This window comes from Periplaneta americana, chromosome 17 (genome assembly GCF_040183065.1).
Source record: "Periplaneta americana isolate PAMFEO1 chromosome 17, P.americana_PAMFEO1_priV1, whole genome shotgun sequence".
NCBI lineage: Eukaryota > Metazoa > Arthropoda > Insecta > Blattodea > Blattidae > Periplaneta > Periplaneta americana.
Genome location: NC_091133.1, coordinates 105,325,192 through 105,346,813, shown reverse-complemented (window position 1 = coordinate 105,346,813; position 21,622 = coordinate 105,325,192). Strand labels below are relative to the sequence as shown.

Below are 21,622 nucleotides of genomic sequence, written 5' to 3'. Positions count from 1 at the left end.
TCATTGCACCCCTACTGATTGGATGATCGTTCACCTCTGCTAAGGCCAGCAACAGGCTGGTTGGCCTTGGCCTTTCATAGACTGTTGTACCATGAATAGCAAGATCAAGAATCTGAGATATTAGAGTGCAGAAGCAAGCATCGAAGTCACCAAGGATGACTCCTTTATTCTGGTGTCACAGCAAACATGGTCGTCTTCCAGTACCCAGCTGCCATGACAGCCTCTTTTTCCAATCTCCTTGTCCAAGATTCCTTTGGGCCATAATCTTCATGGTTTCTTACTTCACAACTCCTTTATAAAAGTTTTAAAAACGGAAAAATATAAATCAGGTTGGTTGCTAGAAGTGTGTCTCGCAAGAGTCATCAATGTAGGGACAAGTACTGCTACAGTCCTAGATCATATATATACTCAGATAGGTCGGCCTTATAGGCACTGAGGTTAACAACTACTGTCAGGTTTACAACGCTGCCATCTAGTTGTTACATAAGAAGTCACGTCATAATTCCCATTTGAATTGCATTAGCGACTGTACTGCCATCTCGTGTTCGTTTATGGCAGACAGGTGGCGATCCTGGCGGTTGTTCTCTTCAAAGTGCTGCCGATTTTAACATAGTGATGAGTTATCTGTTACATATATGATCTAGGCTACAGATAAATTTTTCTGAAGACATTAAACCCATGGGGAAAGTGTGTGTGCATCTCTGAGGTTTCCATGTCAGGGAAGACGGAAGAGTTGGGGCACAGACGCGAGACTCTGAGCCCCAGCCCGAAGCTTGTGCTGGTTCGTCAGTTACAGGATGGCTGCAACAAGAGGGGCGAAGTCTGTGTGATGGAAACCATCCTGTGGCGCGATCACAATTCACAGCGAGCTGGCATCCTCTGGAATGTTGTTCAGGTGGCTGGACCAGTTGTAGAACGGGGATCCCTCAGTGAAGCAGTACTTCTTCTGCAGGGGCGAATCCCTCTCCACATAGTACATCAGGTAGAAGTTACACATCTCGTCATCATTAGTAGGCCTGTGGTAAATCAAAACTCCCTATAAGATTTATTTGGAGATTTTACAACCACGCACGCACGCACGCACGCACGCACGCGCACGCACGCACACACACACACACTCATATGAATAGAGCCCGGATGTTTGGCAAAATGCCTTTTTTTACTGGGTGGAAGTAAATCATTATTTGCATAGATATAAATATTGTTTGGAGTAAATCAAAATGATAGGGCCAATTTTTATTTTGCCTATTTTTCCTTTTAAGGTGTTTCTTACGAATAAATGCCTTTTTTGTCATATTAAAGGAATATTTCTTGTTGATTTGCAATTTTCTAATTAATCGTAATATAATGTGTATGAAATTTAAATATTTGAAACAATGGCTAACTTAATTCGAAATTTTTTCGGGCTTCCAGCCAGGTCATGAGTTGGTGATCCACCGACGTTTCGAGGATGTTCATCTTCCTCATCTTCAGGGTTAAATGATATCTAGGGGTACCCAGCTCCTTAATTTATAGTGCCAGAGGGAGGGGGCAGCCGAGGAGCTGTGCGCTGATTGGCTCTTATTGGTGCGGACCGCCCATCAGTGCACAGCTCCTCGGCTGCCCCCTCCCTCTGGCACTATAAATTAAGGAGTTGGGTACCCCTAGATAGGTATGTGGTACCTAAGAGATTACATCCATTTTCGGTTTTCCCCTTCAAAATTTTCTAGAGCTCCTTCAGTGGAGCAGCGTAACCCGGAGTGAGACTAGTGGCCAACAGGCTTGGAGCTCACATATTTAATTTCTTACAGCCCCCAACCCCTTGCAAGGACGCGTTTTGCGTACCTTTTAAATTTGTCCTCCCAATTCTCCTCTCTTTTTCGCTTTTTTTTTTCGCCCCTAGATATCATTTAACCCTGAAGATGAGGAAGATGAACATCCTCGAAACGTCGGTGGATCACCAACTCATGACCTGGCTGGAAGCCCGAGAAAATTTCGAATTATCACGTCGCCAGGAAAGCTTCAGTAGTTATTTCAAATGGCTAACTTTACTAACAATAGTAAACAAAAGTAATATATTTCGGTGCTTAACCTGCTAATAATCGTGCTTTAATACTATTGGTGTAATACGAATAATGATCGACAATCCACAGTTACAAATATAATATTGTCATGTCTTCACGGTACCAACAATCAGCTTTATAATTTTAAATATTAAGCTCGTTCTCACAGAAGTTGTCACGTAACATTTCCAATTGTTTGTTTTCATATTTTCAAATCTTACTGTTACAATTTTGTGCTACAGGTGTTTATTATTGTAGGAGAAAGAAATTTGAGTGAGGAATAGTCAGTTATTGTCGGGTGACAGTAGGTATAAGATCGGTTAGCTAGAATGCCTAAATTAAGTAAACCATTGAAAAGTAAACTTCATGCTTACGTTAGTGAATTTGGTGCCCATGTGTTTTCACTGATGGAACAGTTTTGTTATGCAAGGTTTGTGAAAAGACAGTTAATCACGAAAAAAAGTAATTTATAAGTCAACATGTGCCACCTACGAAGTAAATATGTGAGTTATGTTGATCTAATTTAAATTTATTGCTAAAATATATTATGCCTTTTCAAAATTTATAATACCTTTTTCAAAGATTATTGTGCCTTATTTTTACGTTTTATTGCCTTTTTTTTTTGCCTGCCCATTTTAATTGTTATAAATGCCTGAACATTCGGGCTCTACATATGAATAATATGGAACATTGTCAATTAATAGTACCGTAAATACTTGGAAGCAATTTTTTGGTACAAATTTTGTATATGTTTTCATATGGTAATCTGCGTCGCTGAGTGGAATCCTGATATCATAGGCAGAATATTTTGAATTAAAGTTTTACATTTCCTGTATAAATCAGGTGAAACGAGCGTTGAGCGGATTCCGCCGATTTTGGAATAGACACCGACGTACTTGAACTGCCAACATAGAAAGCAAAAAATCACACTCAATCGCTTTCACCTTCATCTTGCCGGGATAATAAAAGCCTAAACTAACCTAACCTAACCTAAGTGCGTCGGTGTATATTCCAAAATCGGTGGAATCCGCTCAACGCTCGTTTAACCTAAATTGGAGCCTATATTATACATTTCTTGTAATTTTATTAATTGGTAACACACAATCCTATAGCACAAATAACAAAGTCCTATGTTTTAGGAAACAGCCCACTTTAATATTATTATGTTCCAAACACTTTTATATGCGAGGTTCTGTTACAAGTATGGATGTATTTGCAATGGAGAACTTCTTTTAATTCAAGTTTGCTCCTTCTCCTTCCATCATCATCATCATCATCATCATCACTGCTGCTGCTACTGGAGAAAATCAGACAAAAAAACGAGACTACTTTTACTTGGTCTTTCACTTTCAGGGATCTGAACCTTAAACATCTAACATTGGGTGACCAACCTTCCCTTACTTGAGGTAATATTTTTTATCCTCCCGGCTTCTGTATTGGTTTCCTAATCCTCCTGTATTTTTCTTTATCAATCATGATGCCAATTTTTTAATGCAATCTAATAATATTAATCGCCAAATACATCTAGATAAAAAATATATTTATCGATAGTTTAGCAGGTACCAATCACTATAATTCAGTTCCAGTGATCTTCTTATCTTTGGTATTACTGTATGTACATAGTTATGATTGTAAGGAGTTTTTTTTTCCAATTTGCATATCAGGATAAAAAAAAATAAATGTTCTGCATCATCTTTCTGACAAATATAAGTAGGCCTATGTTAAAACTGGGAAACACTGTATTTTTAAATATTATTGTACTCAATATTGTGACCTAAACCGTATGTGTTTTAGTTAAATTGATAGTCTTATATTAAAAATATAAATCATTTCATCAATGAATTCAGGCTTCACACCCCAAAAAATTGCGCTAAAATTTGTCGTGACCAAGTCTCCCGTATTTTTGTGATCAGAAGTTGGTCACCCTAGTTTAACATGAAAAGTAAACTCCAACCAAGAAGGATAGCCCTTTTGACTCCAACGAGTTAGTTAATCTCTCTCTTCTAACTCTCTGATAAACTCCCTATGTGCTTAGCTAAGGGTACAGCATATGTGATTAAACTGAAATAACAACAACAACAACAACAACAACAACAACAACAACAACAACAACAACAACAACAACAACAACAATAATAATAATAATAATAATAATAATAATAATAATAATAATAATACCTATCACCTTTACTTTTTAACTTCGCTCTAGAATATGCCATTAGGAAAGTTCAGGATAACAGGCAGGGTTTGGAATTGAACAGGTTACATCAGCTTCTTGTCTATGCGGATGACGTGAATATGTTAGGAGAAAATACACAAATGATTAGGGAAAACACGGAAATTTTACTTGAAGCAAGCAAAGCGATCGGTTTGGAAGTAAATCCCGAAAAGACAAAGTATATGATTATGTCTCGTGACCAGAATATTGTACGAAATGGAAATATAAAAATTGGAGATTTATCCTTCGAAGAGGTGGAAAAATTCAAATATCTTGGAGCAACAGTAACAAATATAAATGACACTCGGGAGGAAATTAAACGCAGAATAAATATGGGAAATGCGTGTTATTATTCGGTTGAGACGCTCTTATCATCCAGTCTGCTGTCCAAAAATCTGAAAGTTAGAATTTATAAAACAGTTATATTACCGGTTCTTCTATATGGCTGTGAAACTTTGACTCTCACTTTGAGAGAGGAACATAGGTTAAGGGTGTTTGAAAATAAGGTGCTTAGGAAATTATTTGGGGCTAAGCGGGATGAAGTTACAGGAGAATGGAGAAAGTTACACAACACAGAACTGCACGCATTGTATTCTTCACCTGACATAATTAGGAACATTAAATCCAGACGTTTGAGATGGGCAGGGCATGTAGCACGTATGGGCGAATCCAGAAATGCATATAGAGTGTTAATTGGGAGACCGGAGGGAAAAAGACCTTTAGGGAGGCCGAGACGTAGATGGGAGGATAATATTAAAAGGATTTGAGGGAGGTGGGGTATGATGATAGAGACTGGATTAATCTTGCACAGGATAGGGACCGATGGCGGGCTTATGTGAGGGCGGCAATGGACCTTCGGGTTCCTTAAAAGCAATTTGTAAGTAAGTAAGTAAGTAATAATAATACATGTCCATCTCCTTTCCTCGTCGTCATCATCATAATCATACATTATGAGCTATGAAAATTCTAGATGGTTGAGTTCATAATTTTGTTCTAAGTAAATTTGTCTTCATAAATTCTTTTCCAATCATGAATTCTGCAGCTACGTATTTCCTAAATTCTTGCTACATCTCAGCATGACTTTCTTCAGCAGATTCTTCAAATTTTTCTCTTTCTTCCACCATCCTGGCAACAAGATCAAGCAGACTGCACTTGCTTTAATTCTGGCAGCTACCTATATTAGCTTCCCGATATATGTCCCTTCATTGCCTAGTTTTATCCATTGTATTAAGGAAAACAAAATAAGTTTAAGACATTAAGAGAGTATGGCGTCTTCTGTTGAAAACAGTTCCATTTTTACAAAATAGTGTGCATGTATGAAGTACTATAACATGAAATCTAAGTATTTTCCATTACGAATCTGATGTTTCTTTATTGCGAATTTAATGTTCAATTGAAAAACCCACACTCTACACGTTGAGTTACGTTCATTCTGTACGACAGGTGGAGAAAGAAGGTGGACTCACCCAATCTGAGTTGTGCGATTCCGGTTACTCTGCATGGTGCAGCGTGCCGCCTGCAACACAACACAAAGGATATAGAAATTACAAAAACATATTTTTTTACAACATTTGAAATACATGATGAATTAAATACTATTATAGTCACAATCATGCTATGGTATGAAAGAAAAATTCCACAACCTCGAGCGGGAATCGAACCTGTGACTTCCTGGTCTCCGGTCAGGCGTTCTACCACTGAGCTATCAACGGACGTATATACGTCACCCAAACATCGTAAGATGAAGATTACATTTGAAATACAGTTTTGCATAAATGAAATCTGCTGAGAGTAATGAACTTTTTATTATCCAAGAAGAAGTGTAGGTCTAAATGCGGTACCAAGAATCCTAAGACATGATAAATATACTACAAAACAGATGTAATGGTTGCAATAATATAAATTTAATAAAAAGAAAAAAAGTCAGTTAACAACATCTGGTTTATTTTGTTTAGTTAATACAGTAAAACCTCGATAAGACGCTCCCGCTTATTATGCTATCCCGTGTAATACACTTTTTTTGTCCGGTCCCTGCACATTTCATATGTAACGCCTTTATAAAATACCCCATTTGTTGTGCTCAAGTCCCGCATAATACGCTGTTTTTGTGAAATATTTTCGATGTAATTTTCAGCAATGTACTGTAACAGCATTGAAACATCTTGGTCATTGAGCTCACTGGTGCCATTAACCTGAAAAGTATTGGTATTCGACCCTTTACCTGCACATTTAAACCTTCATACTTCACATACTTCATACCTTAGTATACCCCACCCTCTTGTTATGCTCTCTTATTCGACTCCTTACCTGCGTGGTTAAAGCCTACATACAGTTACAATACCCCACCCTCTTGCTAACCCTCTCTCTCAAACAACATTCCTCACTCGGCCATAATAAAATTCTGGAAATTTCTGCTGGGCAGTTTGTTGTCCTATAGTGTATTGAAGTGGTTGTGAATGTGATTACAATGAGTGTTTAACGAAAAGCCCTTTCTGTGTCGGAAAAATTGAAAATCTTATGAAACTACGATGAGATCAGTACTCTTACTCAGAAACAACTCTCTGATGCATTAGGAATCCCATCATCGACATTAAGAACGGTAATAAAAAATCGCGACTCAATCACTACAGCTGCGACGTCAGGAGGATGTAAGCGCAGAAAGTGAAGTGTGGTAAACATGAGGACTTGGAGTACACACACACGGCAAACAACTATAAATGTTTTTTTTTTTCGAAAGAATTAAGTACAGTATATAATGTAAATGTCTTTGACGTAGAGTAACTTACAGTAATTACATAATGGAGTAATACTGTATTACCTTTCATGAACTATGTATTTCAACAAAGAAAAATGCTAATAGATACTAGGCTATATATAAGTCAAAATTAGTATACCCACCTAATATGCGGTCCCGGTTAATACGCATTTTACACCCGGTCCCTTGAACAGCGTCTTATCAGGGTTTTACTGTACTTCTTATAAGTATTCAGATAGACGAAGTTTATTAATTAACTAGCCGTACCCGTGCGCTCCGCTGCACCCGTTAGAAATAAATATAAAGTAATTACATAATTAAAATAGGACATTTGATCCAGGGAACATTCGTGTTTGATAGAAGGATAAATCGTTTAATATGTTACTTAATTTAAATTGCATCCAAATAATTAAAATGCGATCATTTTGGTCCAGAGACCACTCATTGGTGCAATGACAATTCCTTTAGCACGTTTCTAGTTTTTATTACATGCAACCATAGTTTAATGAACATTGACATCATTTAGATTTAATGTGTATACTTTATTTTACTTGTTATAGGTTTCCATTGAATTATGGTAATAATTGTTTTCTACGTATTCAGTAAATGGCGTTTGGCCCACTATGGTTTGAACCCTTCAAATAACTTAAATTATATTATATTATATTACATTACATATATTATATTATATTATATTATATTACATTACATTATATTATATCAGAAGTTACTGTAATAACATTATAGCATTATGTCCATCTAGAGGAACTACACTTTCCAATGGTGAAATAATAATTAATTATACAAATCGGTTAATTTAGCTTCCGATATTACTTCATACAAACATAGAAACATTCTCTGTAGGCTATCTTTCATAGCTTTCGATTGTTGCTGTCCAAGGCCCCTTATAGACGAAGTCATTTGTTTTTTATTTCATTATATGGCCTTAGATGGCAGTTATTTTAATTTCAAAACTCATTTATCTCATTAAATATCAGTCCTATCAAAATTTTTCAAGGAATAAATCTTATCGCAAATTATTTTTAAAGAAACTTTTGTTATGTAACATTTTTCAAAAAAATCAATAATAAGAGAGATATTTCGATTTATTTAATTCAGGCCCCCTTATAACCCCCCTTTTAAATGTATTTTGAATGCCATACAGCCTAAAATCTAAGTTACAACGAACATAATTTATATTCCAATTTTCATCGAAATCCGTTCATCCATTATCGCGTGAAAAGGTAACAAACATACAGACAGACAGACATACATACATACAAACAAAAATTTCAAAAAAGCGATTTTCGGTTTCAGGGTGGTTAATTATATATGTTAGGACCAATTATTTTTGGAAAATCGAAAATTACCAGAAAAATTTCGGCTACAGATTTATTATTAGTATAGATAAGGCTTTAATGGGATTTATACCTAGAATCACTATGGCGATTCTTATTAACAATTTATACTGTTACTCACCAAAGTGTCCCCTTGCGTAATGGGTTGCTGGTTCACCACCGGGTAGAACATCTGAGGGGTGAGAGGGTCACGCTTGCCAAGCAGTACCCATTGGTCTGCTCCAGTGCGGTCCCTGGTCACCTTGTAACCAGACACAACTCTGCCTGCAACACACAGCCAACATACGAGTATTTAGCTCACATCTCACTTCAAGAGCAACAGAAAGTATTGGCACTGGCATCAACCAAGTGGGACACAAACGTCCATATGTAGGCCCTACTATATATAGTCCAAGTAGGCCTTTTGTGTACCCATTATGCAATGAGTTGCGTGCCAATTGTAATGCTTGCCTAAGCCAACTCCACCATTAGCCATACCATGCATTCCACTCCAGCTCACAAGTCCTAATGGTATACTTCTGGTGACGGTCTGCTATACCTCAAGAGATCCACCTGAGTCGTCAAGTTACCTCCAGGGAAGAATATTGTGCCCTGGTCTGCGGTGGTGAAGCTCTTAAGAGAAGTCTGTACTTCCATATCTTACAATTTTGGGTAAGTTTTTCTTAGCAGTTATAAAAGATACAAATGTAGAAAAAAATTAGGGCATATGTAACATACCTTTATGTACGGGTATACAACCGGTTAAATAAATTTAAAATTCCACGGAGCGGTTGGCAAAAAAAAAAATTCATTTATAACATTTTTTGCATTAAAAATGACTGCAAATTATTTTTTATTTTTGCTAAAGATAGCAATTAACTTAATTTTTTTAACCTACAGTGTAAAACGCCATCACATTGATATTGTATATCAATGTCAGCCTTTTGGGTACAATACTTTCTGAGAAAGTGCAGAAAAATGGTGTCAAAGTTTTTCCTTACCTTGCAATGTTAAATTCCTCAATTTTGGGTGCAGTTTTCTCAGAAGTGATAAAAGATACAAATGTAGAAAAAAATAGGTCATATGTAACATACTTTTATGTATACAACCGGCTAAATAAATTAAAAATTCCACTGAGCGGTTGGGAAGAAAAATTTTTTCATTGATAACATTTTTTGCATTAAGAATTACTATAACATTTTTGCTGAAGATAGAGCTAAAAGCTGACAATTAGAAGAAATAAAATCATATTATCATTTTACACATATTAAACTACCGAAAAAAGATAAAAACCAAAATTTCAATTTTTTGTCAAAATTCAGTGTACAAACTCCCCATAAATCTCAGAAACTTATACCACTATTGCACGCAAATGTCTAACTCTTAACCAGGGGTTCGTATACCTGCATAATCGGGTAAATTCGTGTTGGGTTCATTAGCCGAGCGGTTTAAGGCGCACAAGGTATGTCCGGGCAACATATCGTGCCTAAGATCGCAGGTTCGCATCCCGGCCACTGCAGTCAATTGAGCCTGTGGTAAAGGATGGGGAGGGCCCATGTAAAGCAAATTATAGATAAATGGATAATGGTACTTAAATGATTTTAGATATAAATCGATGGTTGGATATATGAACGGATGGATGGATGGATGGATTAAAGAAAAAGTCAATCTAATTATCAAATAAATAAAATAAAATAAATAAATAAAATTAAAATAAATAAATAAATAAAATAAGTTAAATAAATAAAATAAATAAATAAATAAAATAAAATAAATAAATAAATGAAATAAATAAATAAAATAAATAATAAAATAAAATAAATAAATTAATTAATTAAATAAATAAAATAAATAAATAAAATAAATAATAAATAAAATAAATAAATAAAATAAATAAAATGAATAAATAAAATAGATAAATAAATAAGTAAATAAGTGAGTAAATAAATGAGTGAATGAATGAATGAATGAATATGTAAATAAATAAATACACATTTATTTCCCTTTAATATTGAATCTTAATATCACTCAGCAATTCCTTACCCAAGCTGTGTGTGTGCGTCCGATATGCAAAAGGATGCATCACTTTCTTCTCATGTATTGTACAAGATGTTTCCATCTTCTCCACAGTCATGGGCCGAATAAAGCCTCCTGTACCCAACAGGATCACACCAGCCTCCTTTTCGAGCCTGCCAAGAAACAACTCATCTCAGTGTGTCTAAGCTTGTGCAATACAGTAATATTAATAGCAGTACAATGAAACTCTGAGAGTAAACAGAAAAATGGTCCACATGCGTCAGTAGCATAAACAATATGTCTACATAAAGATACACAAGAATTCTACGCAAAACAAAAATAAATTGTATTATAGATACACTCGCACTAGAATACGTTACCCAAGTTCGGGAATGAAACTACAGTTGTATTGAATATTTTATTTTTGTTCCTGTTTACAAATGGAGAGTATGGTCTATGATAAGAGAATCAATGAAGGGTATTCAGTAAATTTTCTCTCTATTTTTTTTAATTGATTATTTAACGACGCTGTATCAACTGCGGGATTATTTAGCGTCAATGTAATTGGTGATAGCGAGATGATATTCGACGAGATGAGGTCGAGGATTCGCTATAATTTACCTGATATTTGCTTTGCGGTTGGAGATAACCTCGGAAAAACCCAACCAGGTAATCAACCAAGCGAGAATCGAACTCGCGCCTGAGCACAACTCTGAATCGGCAGATAAGTGCCTTAGCCAACTGAACTACGCCGGTGGCTATTTTTTTTTTTCTGTTCATATGAAGCGACATTCTGAAATCAGTGTCAGCTTACAAGAAAAATAAAGAAGATAAATTTGCGAATTTTAAACGAGGTAGTAGAGCAAGTGGACAGCTTCAAATACTTGGGGTGTACTATAAGCAGTAACATGAGCTGCTGCTAGGAAGTCAAGAGGAGGATAGCAATGGGAAAGGAAGCTTTTAATAGAAAAAGGGGCATCTTCTGCGGACCTCTGGAAAAAGAATTAAGGAAGAGACAAGTGAAGTGCTTTGTATGGAATGTGGCATTGCATGAGGCAGAACTATGGACATTACGACGAAGTGAAGAAAAGCGAATAGAAGCATTTGAAATGTGGATATGAAGAAGAATGGAACATGTGAAGTGGACAGACAGAATAAGAAATGAAGCTGTATTGGAAAGAGTCGGTGAAGAAAGAATGATGCTGAAACTGATCAGGAAGAAAAAAAGGAATAGGTTGGATCACTGACTGAGAAAAAACTGCCTACTGAAGGATGCACTGGAAGGAATGGTGAACGGGAGAAGAGCTCGAAGATATCAAATGATATACGACATTAAGATATAGGGATCATATGAGGAGACAAAGAGGAAGGCAAAAAATAGGAAAGATTGGAGAATGCTGGGTTTGCAGTGAAAGACCTGTCCTTGGGCAGAACACTGAATGAATGATCAATGAACGTCTGCAGGATCTAACAACAGTAATCTCATTGAGAGTCGCAAAAGAAGGAAACAAAACTTCAAGAGTTCTTGTCACACATTTTAAAAGAAAAATAATTTATTTTATATCATTTTTCTAGTCATTTCAGTACGAGACCTTGGACATCTTATTCCATGATAATGAGATTTGTTCCGTAAATTTACATCTCTGCAGTCCGGTTTATCGTCATTTAAGGTATGACTATACAAAAGGTAATTGTACTAAAATATAGAAACGCATTAGGACAGGGATGTCAATCAGAGCGTATATGTGCTACAGAGAACGCTTGCACCACTGGAGCACGTAGAACGCGCAGCTACGAATGCGTGTTTCAGTGAGGGTTGTGCAATGTACAGTTGGCATTAATCATGCACCCAGCGAACTAAACTAGAACTTTTCTATCGATATCTTGCTGCAAACATAGAAACTGTACCACTAGAATTTCAGCTAGAAATAATTATTGATATTGAGAATACAACGTTATTAAAACATCCATATAATGATCAGAACTCCTTACCTTTTACAAATGTTTGAGCCCTGAACTGTATCCTATGGTCCGTAAGTTTGCAACTCAAATTATGACAATTTTCGGTAGCACATAATGTATGTGAACAATTTCTTTCATTGATGAACCTAACAAAGCCATGACTAAGGGCCAAATTATCTGATAATATGCGTGCTACGCTTCGATTTGCTACTTCAAATAACATAGTATCAAACATTACAAGGCTGGTATCGAACAGAAATCGTAGGAACGATTCTGGTGAAACTTCACTTTGAAATGTTAATTTTCCCTATTTTCGCCATTACAAAAGATAGTTATTCTAATAACCGAAAATATTCAGAAATCATTATATATGTTAAGTTATTAGTAAAGCAGTATTCGGCTATAACAGTCTACAAAACTAACCTTGGCTGACTATCCTGGTTAAACTTCATTTTCCAATGTTCATTCCCTATGTTCGCTATTACTGAAGACAGTAATATTGTAAAAACCAAGAATATTCAGAAATCATTCTATCTGTTATGATATTTTAAGTTACTAAAGCAGTATTAGGCTATAATATTCTACAAAACTAAACTTGGCTGACTATTGCAAAGCATATATAAATTATTCAGCTATCAGATAATTGAATTTAATAAAAATGTATAAACAAATGTGTAACGAATTATTATATCTCGACTCCAGATCATTTTAAAATTGTCCGCCCCTATGTCTTGCTCGTTTCTGTGGTTACGGCAGCCGTGGCGAAAATGTGATCGTGCGCCGAGCCACTGTGTAACCTGCAACGTGCATAGCACCTATGGAGGGAGGCGGACACCCAAAGGGGAAGTGAAGCAACTGTCTGACTTAATAACGCATTTTCCATTTTCCTTATGTCAAACACTTAAATATAATTTTATACAGTACAAGGTTACAAACTAATGTTTAGTACGTGTAACGAAGAAAGAAATGAACAAGAAAACATAGGACACATTATCACAACCTAAAATTAACTGTCTTCAGAATATCTCTGCGACAAAGTTTCAAAATCAGGAATTATGTCACTTACTGCCAGTCGTAGTTGATCACGAAGGTATTTGTCTGTCAGTCGTGATCTAAATTTGGTTTTTACTATTTTCATTGTTGAAAATAATTCTTCACAAAAATAAGTTGTAGCGAACATGGTTTCAACAGAGCAAGCGAAAGAACGAAGCTTCGGATATTTATTTTTTGGCAACGATTTGAAAAGTTCAACATTTGTCAAGTCCTTACATCTAGCTTTCATTTAACATCACATTGTAAATCTGCGCGTTTAAATTGAAGGTCTAACCGCATTATTCGTACATCTCCTGAAAAAGGATCGACGTACAGAGATAATAATAATAATAATAATAATAATAATAATAATAATAATAATAATAATAATAATAATAATAATAATAATAACAACACAACCTTTTAATGTTTCATGAGTGACATGTATATAATGTCGTTTTATGTTATACAACCGTTTTCCTCGTCATACTGAGTGAACAAATCATACATTTAATATTCTCATCATATTGGCAGCAAAAAAAAAAAATGCGTCCTCCCATCCTACTTGGAACTTTCGTTTTTGTAGAGGTACATGGTTTCGAGAGAGACATTGCGACGATACGCCACTCGCAGGTCAGAGACAAATACAAATGGAACGGAGTTTGACTCCAGTGAGTGAGAGGGTGGGAGTTGGGGGAGGTAGGAAGCAAACATAGCTATCATTGCGAGCCACAATGTGCTCGTGAGTCATATTTTCGCCACGGCTGGTTTACGGAATTCCACTCCAGCACGCTAAGGAATCGAACGTCGTTCATGCGCTTATTCTTTGACATCACTGCACTAGGGGCTTGGTTCTAAAGGATAAAGAATGAACATCACAAAGTTTGGTGTCAATCTGTGTAGTACTCACGGTCGCTCAGTGTAATGAAGGTGTATTCCCGAGTCGTCGGTCTTTCCACCTTCGAAGGGCTTTATCGTGGCATAATGCACCTGCAGCACGAGGTACTGTATAGGGGACTTGCCCCCTACTTTGAAGCCTACTCCTTCTGGCAGTTCCAGCTTGGGAGCGTCTCGAGCCCAAGCATAGATCACCTGCAAAATTGACCCTCAGTAACAATCCGCAACAAGATTTCAAGTGTATACAGCTTTTATGCCATTATGGCAATTTAATTATTCATAAAACAACTTTAATTTTAATTAGGCATAAATACAGTTATTATTAACAAATATTTTCATTCTATAAGACATGTATAACATCATTTTAGATCCATGTTGAATCTTTCGTACACCACTTTTAACACTTAAATATAAATAATTGACTAAATGGCAATCTTACTCGTGTTAATTATGTAAGCATGTGCGGCTTACAGCTGTTTCGGTGCTACTTCACACCATCCTCAGAGCCTTCTGTGTTTCGGCGTCCTACACATACAACCCAAAATCCAAAAACTCAACACACTAGAACAATATGAAATATACAGACACAATAAAACACACCCTAATCAAATACTCAACACACAGATCAATTTCAGAACACACACACTATTTGACACAACTCTTCATCACACGAACGCACCCACACAACAGGCAGCGAAGTTGAGACGACGCCCAGACACAGAAGGCTCTGAGGATGGTGTGAAGTAGCACCGAAACAGCTGTAAGCCACACATGCTTACATAATTAACACGAGTAAGATCGCCATTTAATCAATTATTTATCATTTTAGAATGCTAGATAACAGTAACATACCTGGGATCCCATTCCGCACGGACTGGCCATTTCTATTGTTTCGTCTTTGGCAGCCATTTCCCCACAGTTCCTAAAATACAATTAAAAGTAAAATATATTTTCTATTCATGTGACAGTTTCGACGTGGTGTCCGTCATTCTCCTAAATTTATTAACGTAATAGCAATAAATTTAGAAGAATCTGATGATAAGCTCAGTGATGAACCGCATATTGGCAGTGGCAATGACGGTAATGACAATAGCGAAGCCAAAAACGAGCCACAAGATTAAAATATCAGCTAATTAACACACTTTACTTAACATTATGATTAGGGTAACTTAGTAAATTATTTTTGTAACACGAACGTGTTACCACAGTCTAGTATATACAGTCGCGAAGCTCAATACGTAGTAAATATGCAAACATTTGATAGTTGCTCACCACTAGGATCGCTAATATTGCCTCATTACAGGCAATGCAAAATAGTACCGTCACAGTCTATTGTTTCTAGCACCCTCAAAACTCAAGCTTCGTGACTGTATATAGTAGACTGTGGTGTTACTGTGTTTGTCATCGATGCGAACGTGAGTACACGTAGCGTCAGCGCTGTGCAAGTATTTTGTGTTTCATTAGTTGTTACGGAAATCAGTTTGCATGTGAAAAGGAATGTATTTATATAATGTAATATCTGTGTGCACGCTCATGAAATATGGCAGGAAATGGAATACTCTGGAAAAAAAAAACAATTACTGGTACACTATTTTTGTTCCTACACTTTTCACTTTCAGGCACTGAAATATGAATCTGAATCCATCTTGAATCTTGCGTACACTAACACTTAAATATAAATGGTTGATTAAATGGCAAACTTACTAGTGTTAATTATATAAGCACGTGCTTGTAATTAACACTAGTAAGTTTGCCATTGAATCAATCATTTTGAATCTGAATCTCTATCGTGGAAAATCCACACCCTAAACGTTTGCATAACGGTACACCGTAAGTAAAAATAATTGTATTGAACAATTTCCTACCACTTTATTTAACAACTGGGATTTTCAATAAATAAAAATATATTACTCAGATCGACATGATTAAATAAGCCTTTAGAACTGCATCTGTTTATATTCTGCATTCTCAAAGATAACTGGAGCGTGTAGAATATAGCAATAAATCTTATGCAGTGAGGATATGATACAAGAAAGGTTCAGAATCGTACGTGACCTTGAACTAGGAAGCAAGTGGTCCATTCAGACACATACAAGCTTCGTTTCTTTAATGAACTTTTTATTTACTTCATTTGCTTGTTTATGACCCTGCAAAGACTATCACAAGGCGTAAATTAATGCGTACAAACATTCTCTCTTTTACAGAAATTATAAACAAGTTGAGGAGAATCACATCAAGTAGACTAGGCTACTTGAAGAGGGCAGATTTGAACATTACTTCCATCTAACGGTAATGTATTTTTCAGCTGAATTTCATCACATGCTTTAATTTATAAGATGATGAATGACATGTGTATGTGAGCATACTTCTTTCCTGAGAACTTGAGGACTGTAAGTGATGAGCAGGGGCAGGGGCGGATGCAAGGGGGGGGATTAAGGGGATATAGCCCCTCCCGAAATTTTGAGAAAAATACGAAACCAGAAACAAAAATAATATTAATTTTAATTCGTGAATGTACATAGGAATTAGAGAGTTTTCCACGTAAATTCTCTTTGCTAAAATGTTAAATTCCAAGAACTGCAGGAAGACAAACACAGCGTTCTTACTTCAAGACAGAGAGTCATGAAGAGTATTTTAGGCTTTTAATTTTACTTCTCTTCTTAGACTATTTCATTAGTCAGCTCAAGGACAGATTTTTAAATCATAAGGGAATCCTAAAGTCCATACAAACTTTTCTGCCTAAAAACATAGTGCGAGCATCACATGAAGATTTAGAAACTGCTGTTCAGGCTATAGTAAATCAGTGGCCCAATGATGTTGATGCATCACCAGTCTTTCTTCAATGAATTGAAGATGTAGAGAAGAAATTTCCTTGATCAGAAAAATCTTCACCTATTACCTACTGATTTTATATCATCTTTGAACAGGTGCAATGAAATTATTTTTCCCTGCACTCGCAAGACACTGAAACTTTTCTGCACGTTGCCTGTAACTACAGCAACACCAGAACAGTCGTTCTCAACATTGCGGTATTTGAAGACTTACTTGAGCAGTCAGATTAAATGCACTGGCCTTAATGTATATACATAAAAATGTAGAAGTAAAAGCTCATGAAGTACTGGATGAAATGTCTAAGAAGCCTCATCGCCTTCTTCTGTAAATGTCATTGTTTTTGTATTGCAGTCATTGTAAATGTTAAAATAAAAAAATTATGGTTTATTTAACAACGCTCGCAATTGCCGAGGTTATATCAGCGTCGCCGGTGTGCCAGAATTTTTTCCCTCATGCCAATAAATCAACTGATACGAGGCCTGTCGCATTTAAACACACTTAAGGGGAGACTCCACTGAAAATCATGAAAAATTTCCAAAATATTTTTATTGACTCTTTCACTTCTTTAGAATGTATATTTTTATACCCCAAATGGTTTTATTTCAATTCTGATTACAAATACGTTCAACATTGTTTTTAATTAAAGCTGTGGGGGGACGTGGCATTTAAAGAGCTGTCAAAAACAAATTTCTGATTACAAATGTAGTAACTTTTTGTTCTAAAGTTGGCTCCCTGGAGTTACTACATGAATGTAGCGGAGGAAATTTTAATAGGTATGTGTTATTTAAATATTCATTTTACTTTCAAATACATTTTTCCGTAAGTTTATTTTTCTTGATTCAATACCAACTCTTTTACGCCAAATATTACTCAATCTGGATGAAATTTTTACTGCAAGTATTTATGAGGTAGCTGCATGTTTCTATGCATTTAGTTCGTAAGAAATGCTGCTTGTTTACTTTATTAATATATTGTTTTCATTAATTATAGAAAAAATAACATTTTCAAAACCTCAAAACAATTTTTGAAAATGAATAAATGAGATATTTCATAAAATAAATGCATATAAATGTTTTTGTATGTCTTGTAAATGTAACCAAAGGAAATAAAGCTTAAAAATTGAGATCTTCTATTAAAAACTTGGGTTTGAAAAATACTTATAAAGATATTTAAACAATCAAAAGCCAAAAACATTTGTGAGTTCAAAATTTACATTTTGTCAGTCCTTTACCTAGTAAATATGCTCTCAAAATTTGTTTGAAAAAAAAAATTGTTCTTAAAAAACTTGTCACTTTCAGTGGAGTGTCCCCTTAAATGCCATCGAGCTGGGTTGGGGTAGAACCCGCAACTTCGAGCACAGAAGGCTATACCGACTACGCTACTCAGGCCAACTTGTAAATGTTTGTGACTCGGAAACAAATTGTGAGTATATAAACTTATTTCTCATTACTCCATTTTTACTATCTCCTAAAATCCCTCCCCGAAAAAAAATCCTGCGTCCGCCCCTGAGGGAGAGCGATTTCACCAAGACGTTAAAATCATTTTCTTTGTTGCATCGGAATACTTTCTGAGGACGTAGAAACCTTGTTATACCATGGCACAAGACTTATGAGGCAGTGACTCACCAGACAGCGCTCCTGCTCCCTGGCTTACTGCATCCATACAGCAGCATGTGGTGTGCAGTCTGCATAGTTGCGTTTGGCTCGAACCCAACTGCAAACAAGTAAGTAACCTCTTCAGTCCCAAGATAAATTTAAAGTAAAAAAAAAAAAAAAAAATTAAAATATTATTTATTGGGTAATTGGCGATACAAAGACAAACACTAACCAATCAAAATTTTTATCATGACCTCAATTCTCGTTTTAAGCTAGGTATCATATTATGTGATACCTTGGGTTTCTATGGGGACTTAATTTGGTATCAATTCAGTTTTATTTATTTTACAAAAATGCATACAATTGCTTATAAATAATGAAATGAAAGTATATGTATTCCAGCAGCAACACTACGCGTAGAAATCATGGCAAATATAATACCACAGTCTACTATATACAGTCACGAAGCTTGAGTTTTGAAGGTGCTAGAAACAATAGACTGTGACGGTACTATTTTGCATTGCCTGTAATGAGGCGATATTAGCGATCCTAGTGGTGAGCAACTATCTAATGTTTGCATATTTACTACGTATTGAGCTTCCGACTGTATATACTAGAATGTGATAATACTCTCGTTAGATATATACATTATATAGAAAATATATTTCCTTCGTGGAAAAAAAAAAAGATGTTCTGTACCAGGAACTACACTACCGGTAAAAAAAGAAAAAAAATCTGAAGTATAATAACAACAGAATAACAGCAACAACGTTGCAAAATGTTCCCTGTGGCTATACAGACGAACCCCGTCCTAAACCAACACCTATACCGTTTCAAGCTACCTAACACACACTTCTCATTCCAGCCATTGACTTATATGAATTGGTTCTGCCCACAATTTTTTACTAAACTGTCCATCTATTGGAGTATTATACAATACACGGGTATAGTGATCAAATCTGATTGGCAGTTTCACACAGTCTCTATTAAAAGCATTGACTTAGTATACGAATTGTTTCTGCCCACAATTTTTTAATAAACTGTCCATCTATTGGAGTATTATACAATACACGGGTATAGTGATCAAATCTGATTGGCAGTTTCACACAGTCTCTATTAAAAGCATTGACTTAGTATACGAATTGTTTCTGCCCACAATTTTTTAATAAACTGTCCATCTATTGGAGTATTATACAATACACGGGTATAGTGATCAAATCTGATTGGCAGTTTCACACAGTCTCTATTAAAAGCATTGACTTAGTATACGAATTGTTTCTGCCCACAATTTTTTACTAAACTGTCCATCTATTGGAGTATTATACAATACACGGGTATAGTGATCACATCTGATTGGCAGTTTCACACAGTCTCTATTAAAAGCATTGACTTAGTATACGAATTGTTTCTGCCCACAATGTTTTACTAATCTGTCCATCTATTGGAGTATTATGCAATACACGGGCACAATATCATTTTATTGACCAGCACTTACAGTCTTCTACTAGTTCCACAACGAATTCAGTCGATGACATAAAAATGGACGTATTGTCAAACTAGTTTAGTACAGCTAGTTTGTCGTCATTTCTCACCACTTTCTCGTAACTACCTCTATCTTTATTCTTCATATCAGTGTCACTTTTTAGTGAAGCGTATTATATTGTAAAGATTATTTTGATTATATGAAAATGATGCGAGCATGAAATAACAGCTATCAGGTTTATACAGTATCATGTATTCTACTTATTACACAAAACTATAGTAATGTGATTTATGAAAAGTCATGCTTGAGACCAAAGGTATCGCCAATGATACCTCTTAAAAAGTAGTGTATGAGAACCCAATTTCTGTTATTATTAGGCCTACGTGAATAGGTAATGTGTAAGAATGCATCAAAGTTAATATTATTTCATTTAACATGACAAATCGGCAATTATATTTGCTTTTCTAGACGGAAGGACAAATTTAATCAACTGGAGGCATCTAGTGACAAGTAATTAGAAAAAATTGGAATGATAACCAGAAAGCGCAAATGTTATAGAATAAGATACCTCAGCCCACGGACCTATATAAGCGCATAATAAATGTCATGAATAAATTTCTAAGCTCTCATATATGATACCGAATGACAGAGAGGTTAATATACATCTTTTTGAACCTTAACATTTTTGTCTAATTACTTACCAAGGAAGGGCATCACTCTTTACATAATTATTAATCTATTTATCAAAATGCAAATTTGTATTTGTTGAACTACAAATAGTTGCATTTATTATGTTCTAAACAGATTTGTTTTATGTTTTGGCCAGTCTATAATATTTTTCAACATTTGTTGAACTATAAATAATTGCAAAATTGTTCTGAACAGGAACGCTTAACATTTATTTGAACTATAAATAATTGCAATTCTTATATTCTAAACTGGTTTGTTTTATATTTCGGTGCATCTATAATTAATCAATATGCAAATGTTTATTTGTTGAACTACAAATCATTGGAATTATTATGTTCTAAATTGATTTGTTTTATATTTCGGCGAGTCTATAATTAATCAATATGCAAATGTTTATTTGTTGAACTACAAATCGTTGGAATTATGTTCTAAATTGATTTGTTTTATATTTTGGCGAGTCTATAATTAATCAACATGCAAATGTTCATTTGTTGAACTACAAATCATTGGAATTATTATGTTCTAAATTCATTTGTTTTATATTTCGGCGAGTCTATAATTAATCAAGATGCAAATTTTTATTTGTTGAACTACAAATAATTGGAATTATTACATTCTAAATTGATTTGTTTTATATTTTGGCGAGTCTATAATTAATCAACATGCAAATGTTCATTTGTTGAACTACAAATCATTGGAATTATTATGTTCTAAATTGATTTGTTTTATATTTCGGCGAGTCTATAATTAATCAATATGCAAA

General features: G+C 35.2%; 1 protein-coding gene across 1 annotated transcript in view; it reads right to left on the bottom strand.

Annotated features, from left to right (window-relative positions):
• Nucleotides 1-625: 625 nt before the first annotated feature.
• Nucleotides 626-21,622, bottom strand: part of Phm (Peptidylglycine-alpha-hydroxylating monooxygenase) — an 82,319-nt gene continuing 61,322 nt past the window's right edge. Inside the window, exons 3-9 of the mRNA XM_069815689.1 lie at nt 18,717-18,804; nt 15,112-15,181; nt 14,273-14,454; nt 10,396-10,541; nt 8,495-8,637; nt 5,727-5,776; nt 626-1,016 (exon numbers count right to left, since the gene is read on the bottom strand). Of these exons, the coding sequence (XP_069671790.1) occupies nt 860-1,016; nt 5,727-5,776; nt 8,495-8,637; nt 10,396-10,541; nt 14,273-14,454; nt 15,112-15,181; nt 18,717-18,804 (836 nt within the window). The 3' untranslated portion in view covers nt 626-859. The remainder of the gene's footprint in view (nt 1,017-5,726; nt 5,777-8,494; nt 8,638-10,395; nt 10,542-14,272; nt 14,455-15,111; nt 15,182-18,716; nt 18,805-21,622) is intronic.